Genomic DNA, 15,823 nt, shown 5'->3' with positions numbered 1-15,823 from the left:
ATCCAAAACCCTTTAATGATCAAAAGTGCAACAAACTAGAAATAGAAGGGAGCTTCTCAACCTGATAAAAGCATCTATGAAAAACCTACAGCTAACACCACACTCACGGTGAAAGACTGAAAGCTTTCCCCCAAGATTAAGAACAAGACAAGGATGTCTGCTGTCTCCACTTTTATTTAACATCATACTGGAGGTTCTAGCCAAAGCAATCAGGCAAGAAAAAGAAAGGGTATCCTGGTTAGTAAGGAAAAACCAAACTATCTCTATTTGCAGATGACATGATCTTGTATATAGAAAATCCTAAGGAATCCACTAAAAAAAACTACTAGTGCTAGTAAATGAGTTCATAAGGTTGCATTCTACAAGATCAATTTACAAAAAATCAGTTGTATTTCTATACATTAGCAATGAATAATCCAAAAATGAAATTAAGAAAACAATTTCAGGTATAACAGCACCAAAAAGACTACAATATATAGGAATAAATTTTTAAAAAGAAGTGCAAGACCTGTATGCTCAAAACTACAAAACATCACTGAAGGAAATTAAGGATGACCTAAATAAATGGAAAGATACCCCATGTTCATGGATCAGAAGACTTAATATTGTTAAGATGGCAATGCTCCCAAAATTGATCTCCAGATTCAATGCAATCCCTAACAAAATTCAAACTGGCTTTTTTTCAGAAATTAACAAGCTTAGCCTAAAATTCACATAGAAAAACAAGGGACCCAGAAGAGCCAAAACAATTTTTTAAAACAAGAACAAAGTCGGAGGACTTACTCATCTTATTTCAAAATTGACTACAAAACTACAGCAATGAAGACAGTGCAGTACCGGCATAAGGATAAACATATAGATCAATGGAATAAAATTGAGGGTTAGGAAATTAACCTTTATATTTACAGTCAACTGATTTACAACAACGGTGCCAAGACAATTTACCGAGGGAAAGTATAGTCTTTTCAACAAATGGTGCTGGGACAACTGGATATCCACATATGAAAGAATGAAGTTGGACCCCTACCTCACACCATACACAAAAATGAACTCAAAATGGATCAAAGACTTAAGTGTAAAAGCTAAAACTATAAAACTTTTAGGAGAAAACAGACGTGAATCTTTGTGACCTTGGGTTAGGCAATGGTTTCTTAGATACGACACCAAAAGCACAAGTGACAAAAGAAAAAAATAGATAAATTGGACTACATCAAAAAAAAAAAAATTGTGTTGCAAATGATACCATCAAGGAAGTAAAAAAATAAGCCATAGATGGGAGGAAATATTTGCAAGTCATATATCTCATAAAAGACTTGCATCCAAAATATATAATGAACTCTTATAATGCAATAATAAAAGACAACCCAATTTTTTTGAATGGGCAAAGGATTTGAGTAGATATTTCTTCAAAGAAGATAACATGAAAAGACACTCAACATTATTAGTCATTAAGGAAATAAAATAAAAATCACAATGAAATACCACTTCACATCCACAAGACTAGATATTATCGAAAAGACAGACAATAACAAGTGTTGGTGAGGATGTGGAGAAAATGGAACCCTCATACAAAGCTGGTGAGAATGTAAAATAGTGTAGCCACTGTGGAAAACAGTTTTGTAGTTCCTCAAAATAATAAACAGTTACGACATGACCCAGGAATTCCATTCCTAAGTATATACCCCAGAGAATTAAAAAGATATGTCCACACAAAAAATTGTGCATGAATGTTCAGAATAAGCATTATTCATAATAGGCAAAAAGTGAGAACAACCCAAATGTTCAGCATCTGATGAATAGGTCACAGACATCTAGTTATACAATGGAATATTACTCAGCAACAAAAAGGAATGAAGAACTGATACATGCTACAACATGGATAAACCTCGAAAACATTACACTAAGTAAAAGATGCCAATCACAAAAGATCACATATTATATGATTCAATTTATATGAAATGTCCAGAATAGGTAAACCTATAGAGAAAAAAAGGTTACTGGGAGGAAGGGGGAACGAGTGCTAATGGGTTTTGGGTTCCTTATTTGGGAGAAAAAATGTTCTAAAATTATAGTGTGGTAATGGTTACATAACCCTGTGACTATTCTAAAAATCACTGAAATGTACACTTTGAATGGATTGTATGCTATCTTAATTATATCTCAATGAAGCTGTTAAAAAGACAACATATGCATATTTCAAGTCATCTATTTCATACCTTTCTTTGGCTTCCCTCAGTGCAATTTCAAGTCTCTCCACCTTCTGGTTTCCTTCTCTCAGACAAAGCATGAGCTGGCTCACAGTTAATTCCTCAAACTCCAAGTAATTCCTGGTACCTTCTGCAGATTTGCTCCTACATCAAGACAGCATAAAGCTTAAAAAGTTTTCATCAGAAAATGAAAATATCCAAGTCTAACAACGGAGCAGCCCAGTATAAGTGGAACCAACTTAAAGGATCTGCTTTCCAGAACATTCTCCAATTAATTCTCATTTACTGACCAAGCACAGCTGGCCCTGCAACCCTCAGGGCCACACTCCGTGCTTTCCAGGGAAGGAGTGGGGACTAACAGGTAGGCTCACTTTACACTGCACGAACTCACTTCCTGCAAGTCGTCACTGTGCCCATGACACCAGACCACAAGACCCACAGAAACAGTGGAGCAGATGGAGCCCTGCTTTTCAGTGTCTGGCTTTCCTAGAGAACTCGTCTCAAATAGCATCTCAGTCAGACGAAGCACACGAGCACACATGCTGCCCATGGTGACATGCGGACCACTGGCTTTTCTCCAGTGTGACAGAAACCATTACATCCTTAACAGAAGAATATCATTTTCCTTTTAGGTTTCAAATAATCAGAGCAGAGAAATGAAGGCACTGTGGATGTGTCAAACATTCTGCTCAATTTCAAACTCTGATTAAATCAAGAGGCATTTCAAGGACAAACAAAACCATGACCACCGCTGCAATAACTAAACATTCCAGATGATTCTAAACATTCCACTGCTGATGGCTAATGGCAGCTACTCTTTCAGTAATCTACTCAAGTTCACATACCTAATAAATCCCGGTTCCCCAACTCCAAGTTCAAACTCCAAACCTAGAAATCAACCTCTGACTCCTTATGATATTTTCAAATACAGTACAGAAGCTGTTATTAAAAAACAGCTGTGTGGCTTAAAAGAGGAAGTGGTCTTCGTATGTGGATATAAATGAGGAGGAAGTGGCTTGGAAATGTCAAACAGGGCCATCCTCCTTCCCACCACTTCCCGGAGAATCTTTTGATATTAAGCAATTCGGGGGGAATCCGAGGAATTTCTAACTAAAAAAGAGAATAACTTGCACTTATGCCAATTGCCCTGCTTGATGAAAGAATATCATCTAATACTTATTTTCTCCCTTATACAAAGGCTTGGAAACATAATTGAAAAAAAAATAACAACCCATTTTCGTGTTTTATAAGTACATTTATCAAGGTACAGACAAAAAGACATTAAAAGCCTATGATGGAAGAAGTCCTTAGAGAAATGTTCAGGTGACTGTCTCTGTTAAGTAGACCATACAGTAGTAACCCGCTTCCAGAGGATGAGCTAACAGCCCATTCTGGGTGAGTGTTACCTGCAAGGGGCTCGGGTGCCCCATTCGTCTACCATCTCCTCCTCAAAGTCTCCAAGTCCCCCACCATTTAAGACATCTGCTTCCTCACATCTACTCGGGACAGGTCAACTCCAGACTCCACAGGTAAGACACCTGGGCACTTTCACGCAACACCCAGTGACTCAGAGCAATAACTGTCATTGTTATAGGAGATTCCCCAGCATTAGTCACCTTGGCTTGTACTCGGGAATAAACAAGGCAGAGAAAATGGAAATATCCCACTTATCAAACTTGGCAGCCTGGTCCAGGGCAAACAGCACTGGTTAACAAATTAGGAACCCATTAGAAATGGGTCTTTGGATTGAGAACAAGTTTGTTTTCACTTCTCATCTGATGGAGGTGAAACACCTCTAAACAGAGTAGTGAGGGTTAGTTAGCCTACAAAGGCACAAACATTATTTTTTTTCTCTGCCAGCTTCAGCTGCAACGTTAAATAGCATTCAAACCAAACATTCTTGAAAGGTCCTCGCATAAATTAGTAAGAAGTGACTTTTCAGCCCACCATGTTTGACCTCCCAGTAACGAGCTGAAAGTGACAAGACTGCCCAGTCTGTCTGTCTGACAGCCCTAGTCTTTCTTCACATACGTGTCAATGGACTCAGTTGTTGTGCGCCTAGGACCAGTCTTGAATTCTTTCATTGCCACATCTGCTTCTCCTTCCTGTAAAGGCAGAAATGAGAGGGATTTAACACAGTACATCTGCAAGACAGATTCTTTATCAAAAGAGAAGGCAAAAGATCAAGAATTTTGATGACATGCAACCCAAGGAACCTACCAAACACTTACATGTGAGATGTACTCAAATGGCATGGAAATTTACCCTTCCCTTACCCCGCACACCCTGTCAGGATTATAAATATCTAGGCAAGGCGTGAAGATTGGTCTCCTCTCATTCAGCACAGTCAACCTGACCCCATAAACATGAAAACTTATCTCCTCTCTCTCTTCGGTAGTTCCTCCCTTCCTAGGTTAAGGTCACACACACAACTAGTGACAACTTCACATACCTTTCTGTACGGTCCTTTAAAATGCAAAATGCAAGAACTTGCTGAAGCAAAGTTGAAAAAGAGGGAGTTTTCTGTGGGCGAGGCTCACAAAGCACAAAGTTGGCTCCTATTAGAAATTCATTCGAATCTTGGGCCATTTAAGGAACAAGGAGACTAAGACCACTTCAATGATTTGAAAGACATTTCTATTCCAATGAGCTAGTGGGAAAATCTTCAAAACATGAGCAAAGATGGTCCTATATAATTTTGGCTCTGTACACTCTTCCTAAATCTTGGGCAGTGTTTCCTAATTCACAGAAGCAAAGTAAGAAAAACTTGTTTACGTTAAAAATAACTGTTAATCATCAGTTAGGGAGAATATTATGCTAACCATGCACCCAGAAAAAGAAGCCTCATTTGGAAACTTCTGATATGCCCTTTGGGCTTCTTGAATTTTATCAGTTATTTGCAGAAGGTTAAAGCTCTTTGATCAAATTTGTGTTTCATAATCTTTAGTCATTTGCAGAGAAGGTACTCTGGGAAAGTGTGCTTTTCAGTTGGTATTTTAATTCTCTTCATTTTGGCCACAATTCATATACCTAAAATTTATTAGATGCATGGATGGCAAAGTTATTAAGAGGCATTTTCCAACTCTAATAATCTTTAGTGCAGCAAATGAATCAGAAAGTAAAGAAAGTCCACACTAATACCTCAGACACATACAGTAGTTCAGCTTTTGGCAAGCTGCTCCCCACTCCCTGTCACTCATCTACAAGGTCCATTTTTCTCTTGCAGAGATGCAACTAATTTCTTTTCCTTTATCAGATGTGTACTTTGACAAAGCTAAAACAACAGTGTATATTACACAGGATTTTACCCTGGCGTGTTTTTCTCCCTCACTATTCAATATTTTTTAGTAGCAACAAAGGGGAAGCCCCTCCGTGGTTGATCTAGCCGCTCTGCTCTTTAGTAGGACTGCCCGCACACCCACATACAGCTGTAACAGATGTTTCGCACGTGCTTAGGAACGGGTCCCCACCTCACTTAGCTCGCTTCATTTTGGGGTGCATATAAATGCGACTTTGATGGCACCAGCTTCAAACTTGGTTCTCGGAGCTTTCCGAGCAGCTGCTGTTAGAAGGGAGGGAGAAGCCAAGATATTCCCCCAACCTACCACCAGAGCAGCTCTGCTCTTTCTTTTCTCCGCTTCTTATTTTTAATAAACCATGATTCCTCATAAGACTTTGTTTGAAAAGAGGGTTCTATTATTAACAAGTGCTTTAAAGCCATTAGTTTACTGCATCTGATCACAATTCTGCTCACCTAAGTGAAATGCTGAGCACAGCTTTGAGACCTGGTCTGGAAAAGTTTATGCTTTTTTTTTTTTAGGTGAGTCACAAAATGTCTGATTTGCCAGGACACACTGGGGAAAAAAAGGACTCTCTCTTTTGTCATAAAAGGTAATAGATATTTTTCCATTTTATTTATGATAACCCTTATGAGCATTATGTTATACTTCATAAACAAGAGCCAGTTTATCCTGGCTATGCTGAAACTTCCCCACTATTTGGCTTCCCTGTGTTGAAAGGAAATGGTGGTATTTTTACCTACTGTCGAGGTGAGGTTTGGTCATTTTCTTAAAACAAAACCAAAACCAAAATACTTACAGCCATCCTAATTTCAACAAAGGAGTCTTCGGAGGGGCCACCTGCGTTCAGCTTGAGTTGTAGTTCAGACACAATGCCCAGCAGATCTGCCTTTTCAGCTTGAAGGCGTGCCACCTGGGTCTTCAGCTGTTCCATTTCCTGTTCTGCTTCTGCCTTGGGGACCCTGGGGTCCCCAGTGGCGGCCTGAAAATGACGAGGATCAAAGTGACTTAGTGACTCAAACTAAGGACCGGCCATCAAACTCGAGTGCCCCCATACCCATTGGCAAGGCAGCTCTGCTTTACGGTAGGAAATTCTAGCTTTTCCTTGGCAATTTATTTTGACATAATATTTAAAATGGAAATTTCCGCATTACTTTATTGTATTCAAATAATAGAAAATTAAAATATCTTCATGACAAGAAAGAAAGGCTTCCTCGGCATGCTGGAATAATCTGGTATCGTGAAAATAACCTACCAGACTTTGTAAGACTTTGGAGTCCAAAATCCCAGAAAATAAGGACAAAAGGCTGCCAGAACTCAACCTCTTGTCATTTTTTCCCTCCCCACAAATGCACACCCACCCCCTCTCCCCATACTTGTCACATCTACTTAGAAGCAAAACACCAAGGGCATGACTTGGTAGAGCAATGGCAAAGCACAACGAAAGGTCCAAAATTCTCCCAATACACAGTCTGGTTGCTAAAATACTCTCTGTTGGTGTTTGAAGGTTGTGAAAATCAATATGGTGAGAAATAAGAAAACTGAAAATTCAGAGGCTGGTACCAAAGGTAAAAAAATTAAATTTCAACCTATGTAAACATTAATAATAAAAATTAACATTTCACTAATGTCCAGTTCGTGCTGTGTTCATCCTGTTGCAATTACTGCATATGACAAAGTCATAAGAGAAACACCCTGTTTCGATGTGTGTTTTTACTTGGGAGTAGGGAGAACAGATTCTAGTCCATACTCTGCTAGCCACTGTGTGTGTCGTCTTGAGCAGATTCACTTAATGTCCTGGCCTCAGTTTTCTTGGGTTAGAAAGACATGGTAGCACATGGTCTCTGTGGTCTCTTCAGCTGTGACTTTCTAGGCCTCACCGACTTCCTCCTCAGGAAATCTTCACTGCTCTTACGGGCCTGGTGCCACCAGAAATATACACACTTGAGATTCTCAGAGATTGCAACGCATTAGAAAATTGACACACACACCCTCTCTGTGAAAGATTTCCCAATGAATGGTAATCAGACCCAAAGGCTCGCAGGAGAATCAGACAGGCATGTGAATGGACCATAAACCAACTAGTCCGTGGAATATTAAAAAGAGAGAGATAAGTATTAACTTGCAGCATGGAAGTGCCCCTCACCCGAGTGAGAGCGTGCTCTCCCTTCATTTGGAGCATTCTCTTGCTAGGAAAGAGGCCTTAGAGAAAAGCGACTCCTTGTGAAACTGAAGAGTCAGGTCTGCAAGGAAAGGTTAAAGCCTGTGCCATCTCTCCTAGTTATGACTCATACCAAAGAAACAGAAATTGAAAGGAATGAAAACCTAAAAGGAACAGTACTACTTAGCCTGAACCAGGAAGCCAGCAGGTAAGGGTAATCGTCACATCTACCCTCTTGCCCTCCCTGAGGACATTTTACAGATGAATTTTAAAAAACTACCTTGGCATAAAGGTATAAAAAAGGAGTTTTAAACAAGTGTCTGAGGGCCAGGGATATAAGGCCATGACACTACAATCTCAGACTAGCAGGTTAATTTTCTTTTTCACAATCGTGAGGATCTCTTAACTATCCTTGGGAAATTATGAATCTACATATTTGGCCATAAAACACCTTGTAAGATAACACTTTGAATTTCTCTTCATTTTACCACTGAGATTCTTTCCATTGCTTTCCTGGAGTAGAACTCCCATGGTTTATTCTCTGGGGTCTCAACCCCAACTCCATTATTTGTTACGTCTTTCATCACTTTTGAGGACTTACCATTGACCTTTAAGCAACAAAAAAACTTCTCTGCCTTTTTGTGTACTATATAATGTCTCTATCCTCCTGTCCTGGAAATGTGCCCAGGTTTTATATTCCAAGAAGAAAAGTCTATCTAATGACCTTTGCCTAGCAATCTGCAATTAAAAGTTAAAAAGTACTCTTTAGAAATCAGTACAGCGTGCAATTCAGTGAAATAGGACAGAACCATTAATGCCTCTGCCTCACCCTGAGGATCGGAAGGCAGATCTCCAAAGGAAATTCCCTACTCCCTTCCCTTCTGTGGCACAGAACACAGGAGAGGCCCAGATGGCTTGGGGGGATTCCCTGTAAAGATAGCAGCCAAGAGGGGCCAACATGAGTGAGAAAAGTATGAGGCCTTGAGAGCTTTACTAAGTCAGGAACATGAGGACCTAAATTTAAAAATCACCTCAAATGGTTCATGAAACAAAAACCAAAGAAGAGGCAGAGAGGCAAGGGGCGGGCCTGGGAGGCACAGCTGGGGGAAGACAAAGCTGAAGACGAAGGGTTTTAGAGTCATAAACGTCTCTTTGTCCCAAGGACCCATTTCTTGATCCTGCTTGTAGCTTGCTTCAACTGATCATCTGCATTGAAAGAAGCTGTCCAGAACTCCAGCTTCTCACCTCAACTTCTTCCAGTACTGGGACCTTTTAGGAAAACCTACAGGCAGACTATCTCAAACTGCTTCTGGAAGCTTCCTTTTTGGCTTCCATGTGCTAGGCCCTTCCAGGCTAAAGCCAACTGTCAGCTCACATCCCAAAAGCCAAGGGAAGAAAACAATGTAACACATTTTCTTCCAGAGAGTAGCAAATTGCTCATATATGCCAGGTGATCATTTCTTCAGAGTATTCTGCCTCAAAAATATTTAGACAATGAGATATTTCTCCCAAAGAAGTGACTGAATGCTCTTTGAACTGTTAAGACAAATTGAAGCATCAGACGTGATAAATCTCATCAACAATGAAACATTTCCAACACAAATATAAATTTATTAAAGCGGAATGTTTTTATTGTCCCATGAGCAGGAATTGATGAGTAAGATCACTGATATAAACTACGACATTTTTCTAAACAATTTTTCATTCTTTTTTTGTGTGTGTGTGAGGAAGATCAGCCCTGAGCTGACATCCGATGCCAATCCTCCTCTTTTTTCTGAGGAAGACTGGCCCTGAGCTAACATCCGTGCCCATCTTCCTCCACTTCATATGGAATGCCGCCACAGCATGGCTTGACAAGCAGTGCATCAGTGCGCGCCTGGGATCTGAACCTGCAAACCCCGGGCCACTGCAGCGGAGCGCATGCACTTAACCGCTACGCCACCGGGCCAGCCCCAACTTTTCATTCTTTAGGTTAGATTATTCCAAATTATCCCTTTTTCATTACTTTCTTTCCATTTTATTTCTTTGTTGTATTGTTTACCCATTCAAGAAATTAGAGCTCAACAAAGTTCAAGGTAAAGTCTCAAGAAAAATCGCTGAGATCCGGGATTACATGCTCCCTGAAGCAAGGCAGTGCTCCATCCTCCAAAGGGTTGCTAAGTTCCAGGACTGGAAGAAAACGAACAACAGAAGTCCATCTCAACAAATAATACCCAGTGAGCCTTAGAGTATGGGCAGAGGCTTTGAATGCGTTCTGATATGTTGTTTCACTAACATCTTTGACACCCACTCTCGGGTGTGAGCACACTTCCCAGGTTCTTTGGGTCAATAAAAATGTGGCAATCTTATAGCCTTGTATCACAACATGACATCTGTCAAACCATTTTTCAAAAGTAAATGTAAAATGTAGAGTGAGGAATCTATTTTAGACTGTGAGAGAGGACAAGGTCAATAAATAAAAATTCTAAGCAATAGATTTTTTTCAAATATAATTTTACATCAAAGGCATAAACTAAAAACTAACGCTTGGATGATTCTGGGCAGAAGTCCTTCTCCACCATTTATGATGAATACAAAACACTGATTCACAATGAATACAACATTCTTTTGACTATAATCAATACAGTCAAAGCTTTATAGATTTCTTTCCCCCAACAGATTATTACCTTTAAAATTGCCACCAATCTTCTCAGCAAGAACATTTCTCTCAAGATAATGCAAAACACCCATCTAGCCTGAACCATGTAAGGTTTTGATCTAGAAGTCTAGACAAATTTCTACTACAAATATTAATAAAATAAAATCCCAACTGATCAGCCCGCTCACCTCAAATGACCTTTCTGTTTTCCCCTTTAGTTTTCCAAGTTCTTCCTTCAATTTTTCATTTTCATGACTCAAAGCCATTAGGCGTTCTTTGGCTTCTTTGCTCTGCATCTCAAAAAAAAGGCGTTCTTCCTTCTGTTTCTCTGTCCAGGCTGAAAGCTCCTCAAATCGCCCTTTCATAGCTTGATTATTTAGCTTCATGGCTTCTGTATGGGGTTCAGAGTGAGGGTGTCACACACCAGGGGACTGGACTTGACTTAATGAACCAAACCTCCCCTTGGACCACTTCACCATGTAGCTCTGAATCTAAAGATGCCATGCTTGGCCTGGGCCCAAGGGTTAGCTGGAAAAAGACTGTAGCAAGAGGAGTGGTTTTTGCTTCCAGACAGGACTAGTGGGCCTAATGTCATTTCTAGTCCTCAAAAGTCGCAAGAAAATACAACTCATGTGGGTACCTCCACTATAGCACAAACACCTATTAATACCTAGAAGGGCTGAGGTCTAGCACTGCTAGATTTGAATACTGGTCCTGCCAAAAGCCATGGCTTGAGATATTAGAATGCTTTCTCTTAACAAGGTAATATTTAGGACTAACTCTGTAATACAGCCATGCACCACTTAATGACAGGGATAGGTTCAGAGAAATGCATCGTTAGGTGATTTCATCATTGTGCGAACATCATCGAGTGTCCTTACACAAACCTAGATGGTATAGCCTACTACACACCTAGGTTATATGGTACTAATCCTATGGGACCACCGTCATATATGCAAGCCGTTGCTGATCGAAACGTCACTATGCAACGCACGACTGTAATAGCAGGCTTTCTTTCTTTTTACTTTTAAATGGGCTATATGTCATTATGCCATTTCCCTGAAATACATCAAGTACTTTTTATTCTTACCTGTATCCAAAAGTATACAATGGAAACAGATTTAGCTTTACTGAAGGCTAAGTTCTGTTCTCTTTCTCCCCCCAGGGAACCAGATAGAGAGAAGGGAGCTCACCTCAACTACAAGCCTTATTACCAAGAGATTGTGTCACTGAAGGCCCAGGTGAAGGGAGAAACACGGAGCCAGGTGCGCTCACCTTTCAGCTGATGATTCTCAGTTAGGAGCTCTTTCATCTGCTGCAGCAGCTCCTCTGGTGTGAACGTGTCCAGGCTTGGGTGAGCTAGACCCGGGGGTCCATTTCCTGTGGTTTCCCTGGGGCTGTCCCCCTTTTCAGTCAGGCAGCTAAGTGGTTGGTGGGACATGGCAGCAGTTCCTACAGAAAAGTGATACAACTGAAAATATAGCTGCCCCCTCTCTGCCAGGGGTCCCCATGAGCCTTGCAAATCTATTAGCAATTGCTAATAAGTATTCCAAAAGTTGTCGCCTGTCTCTCCAATTATATTTTGAACACTTGTGAGTCTTCCTTTTAAACAAAAAAGGTATATCCTAGTTTCAGTGTGTATGTGTGTGCACATGTGTGTCTGTGCACATGGGTGTATAAAGAGGTACAGTGAGGAGCTGGGAAATGGAGGAGGAAGTGAAGGGCATGATATCATGATGATCAGGAATCCTAACACAAGGAATTCAAGACGGTTTCCATATATATTTGTAGACATGGGCGAAGTATCATTAAATTGATTTTCCCATGCAAATCTTTAAGTTCAAATCTCCATATGTTGGATGAATTGTATGGTATGTGAATTATATCTCAATGCTTTAAAAAGAAAAAATAAAACCTCCTGGAGCCAGCCCAGTGGCATAGTGGTTAAGTTCGCCTGCTCCGCTTCACTGGCCAGGGGTTCGCAGGTTTGGATCCTGGGCACAGACCTACGCACTGCTTATCAAGCCATGCTGTAGCAGGCGTCCCACGTATAAAGTAGAGGCAGATGGGCACGGACGTTAGTCAGCCCAGGGCCAATCTTCCTCAGCAAAAAGAGGAGGACTGGCAACAGCTGTTAGCTCAGGGCTAATCTTCCTCACCAAAAACAAAAAATCTCCAGCTTTTCTTTCTTCTACGTTTGGCTAAGAGGAAAGGGAGAACTAACATATTTTGGATGCTTACAATGTGCTGAATCACCGCACCAGCCATGTCAGTTTCTAATCCTCACTGAAACTCAACTATATAGCCATTTTACAAATGATGGAGCTGAGTTCACAGAGGTTTTATAGCTTGTCCATGGTCACTTAATAAGAGACACAACTGAGTATCAAGGATGATTCCAAAACTCAACCCTGTAATACAATAAAGGTGCTACTCAATACTTAGGCTTCCATAGTCGCAAACTTTGCAAAGCACACAAAAAACACTAAGAAATCTTGCTTAGTTATTGCATATTCTGAGGATATTTTAAGCATACCACTTTACTAAGGGGTCAATGAGGACATAAATAAGATAGACGAGTGTATCCCAACTCCACTCCTCTATGGCCTACCACCCAGGCAAACAGAAATCTCTTCTCATGACTGGCTACATGCTGTAGGCAAATTTTCTTTTTCACACTTCATGAAGATGATAAGCCTTTTCATGAAGAAGTGCAGAGTCACTGAATCGGTCACTGGAAGATGAGGAAAGAGAAGTGCACTCTCGCTGATACATCACTGTATCATAACATCTATGCACGATCTCTTAGTGCCCATGTATCAAAATGCGACCAAACACATGGAGTGCAGTGCAATCATCTAACCCACCCCACGCCAACAGAAGGCAATACACTAATCCCCCCTTGTCTGTGGTTTCAGTCACCATGGTCAACCACGGTCTGAAAATATTAAATGGAAAATTCCAGAAATAAACAATTTACAAGTTTTAAATTGCACACCCTTCTGAGTAGTGTGATGAAATCTTGTCCTCACCTGGGATGTGAATCATCCCTTTGCCCAGCATATCCACGCTGTATACGCTACCCGCCTAGTAGTCACTTAGTAGCCATCTCAGTGATCAGATCGACTGTGGCATATTGCAGGGCTTGTGTTCAAGTAACCCTTATTTTATTTAATAACGGCCCTAAAGCACAAGAGTAGTGACGCTGGCAATTCGGATCCGCCAAAGAGAAGTTATTGTTGTTAATCTCTCACTGTGCCTAATTCATAAATTAAACTTCATCATAGGTGCGTATGTATAGGGAAAAACACAGTATATCCAGGGTTCAGTACTATCCACAGTTTCAGGCATCCACTGGGGCTCTTAGAACATATCCTGTGCAGATAAGAGGGGACTACTGTAATACAGTGACCAATTCCTTTCAAAAATAGTTTATTTTTGTTTTTCGGAGGGTTTAGCTGGATACCATAGCATAAAATGCAACCTGAGGTCAGTTACAAAAAAAAGATGCTACTTTTGAAATATTATAGACAATACATAAAGAACCACTAAAATTGGCCCAGTAGGAAAACCTGATCAAACCATCACCTGAAGACTTCAATCATTGTGGTCTCTCTACAGGCCACATTCAAACTTCACTTGCCTAGTCCATTCCAGGGGAGTCCCTGGCATTGGCCTCTGCTCACTGGCCTCTCCAGCCCACTACAAACTGGGCACATCCTGGGAAGCAGTCAGGGCCCCCTCCTTCTTCTCTCCCCGGGCAACCAGCAAAGGGGATTCTCCTGTGAATAGTGCAGCCGGGCTTCAGACCTGAAGCTTCTGATATCCTAACATCGCCTAGCTGTTCCCCAGCTTCAGGTTTCCATTTCCTTCTCAAACAGTTCTGTGGCACACCTTTCCATACAACAGTTTTCCTGGTGAAGGAGGCAGACCAGAACCTGGGTTTCATTTTCTCCTAGGACGTTTACTGCACCCAGCTTACACATTTCCGACAGTAAAACCAATTCCTTTGGGGTTCTCAGCCTCATCAAACATTTCTATTCCCTCTCTCTCTCTATGTATGTATGTATACACACACCCACAAACACATACATACACACATGCTCTCCTAGACACAACGGTTTATGAAGATTCCTTTCGGCTGTTCAGCAATCCCACCACCTTAGAGAGAGGTCACTTGTTCCCCAGTGTGCCTGGGCCATCTCATAAAGCTGGAATAGTTTTTATGTTTTCCAAAGGTATATACACTTAACTACTTCCCTTATAATAAGGAACTGGCTGTATAATCATTCCTAACCTGCGGGAGGATGTCACCCTTAACCCACCTTCGTGACCTACGGAGGAAGTCACCTGCGGCCAGCCAGCCCAGTAAAACAGGGGAAGGACGCTTTGGGATGGCCGCCCCCGCTGCCCTTTCCCACCAGGTCACGATCCGCAGACGCCTGGAAAGCCCCCCAGGGCAGCCATCTCACCGGAGGGGACGCCCCACCCCTCGCCACCCACATCCCACAGCCTCGGGGTCGCAGGAAAAGGGGGCTGCAGGCACAGCTTCCAGGGCGCAGAAGGAACCACCGCCTCGCTGAGCCCCTGCCCCCGCTCACCCAGCGCCCGCGCTCCGGCCTCTCCGGGGGTCACTGCTTCTTCGGCATCGTGCCCGCTGCGGGAAGGCTCCGGACCCGGATGCAGACGAGGGGACCAGCCGGGGGGCGGCGGGAGGGGGAGCGGGTCGGAGATTCGCGGGCTGACGTGTGGCCTCGCGACCCCGCCCAGCGCCGCTCAGCTGACCGCGGCGCTGGCCTCCCCGCCTGCACCCGGGAATTTCCCGGGCCCCGCCCCCTCACGGGCCCCGCCCAACCCCCCCGGCCCCTCCGCAGGCCCCGCCCCAACGCCCCTCCCCTCACAGGCCCCGCCCCTCCCCCGCGCGCCCGCCCGCGGCTCGCCAACCCCGCGGCTAGCGCAGGTTCAAGACCCGGACCCCGGGCAATGCGGGTTGCGCCAAGGTGTCAGTGCGACGGCGTTAATTAAAATAAATTACTAATAAAGCCAAGTGTGCGGAGTCGCTCTTTCCCGCGAGGGCGGCTATGGAAGGCCAGAGCCACAGGGGGTCGCTGAGCCCCACGAAAAGAGGAGGACTGTGCCAGACGTTCTTAGAACGAGGCCTCCGTCTCTGTTAAAAGCCTCACATCCAGATATAGTTAACTGACCATGCTTGGCTTTCCACCCGATTTTGTCCTCAATATAGACCTTTAGTGAAAAACAAAAAGCCTGCAGGATGTTTCTTGGGCTCTTGTTCCCAGGGAACAGGCCATCCGGTGACGCCTGGATGCTTCAGGTGCCCCAGGCAGCTGGGATTACTGGATTGAAGTGGATTGTATCTGGGAAGCAGTCTTCGCTGCCCGGTGGATCTACTGTTCCGGAGGAGAGAGGATGCCTCCGGATTAGTCAGAAGGGAGGAAACAAGACGAGGAAGGAGCGAGCACTGTCCTCGTGTGCATCCTAAGCACCGCGAGAAGGGATG

The 15,823-nt window shown here is 42.7% G+C and overlaps 1 protein-coding gene across 2 annotated transcripts in view; it reads right to left on the bottom strand.

The window, feature by feature from the left end:
• OPTN (optineurin) overlaps window positions 1–15,062 on the bottom strand; it is a 36,071-nt gene extending 21,009 nt beyond the window's left edge. For both annotated transcript variants that reach the window (XM_058532431.1, XM_058532432.1), the window contains exons 1-6: window positions 14,907–15,062; window positions 11,581–11,757; window positions 10,494–10,696; window positions 6,306–6,488; window positions 4,239–4,312; window positions 2,217–2,351 (exon numbers count right to left, since the gene is read on the bottom strand). In XM_058532431.1, coding sequence (XP_058388414.1) covers window positions 2,217–2,351; window positions 4,239–4,312; window positions 6,306–6,488; window positions 10,494–10,696; window positions 11,581–11,746 — 761 coding nt within the window. In that variant the 5' untranslated portion in view covers window positions 11,747–11,757; window positions 14,907–15,062. The remainder of the gene's footprint in view (window positions 1–2,216; window positions 2,352–4,238; window positions 4,313–6,305; window positions 6,489–10,493; window positions 10,697–11,580; window positions 11,758–14,906) is intronic.
• Window positions 15,063–15,823: the final 761 nt, after the last annotated feature.

This window comes from Diceros bicornis, chromosome 36 (genome assembly GCF_020826845.1).
Source record: "Diceros bicornis minor isolate mBicDic1 chromosome 36, mDicBic1.mat.cur, whole genome shotgun sequence".
Taxonomy (NCBI): Eukaryota; Metazoa; Chordata; class Mammalia; order Perissodactyla; family Rhinocerotidae; genus Diceros; species Diceros bicornis.
This window is presented reverse-complemented; position numbering and strand designations above follow the sequence as displayed.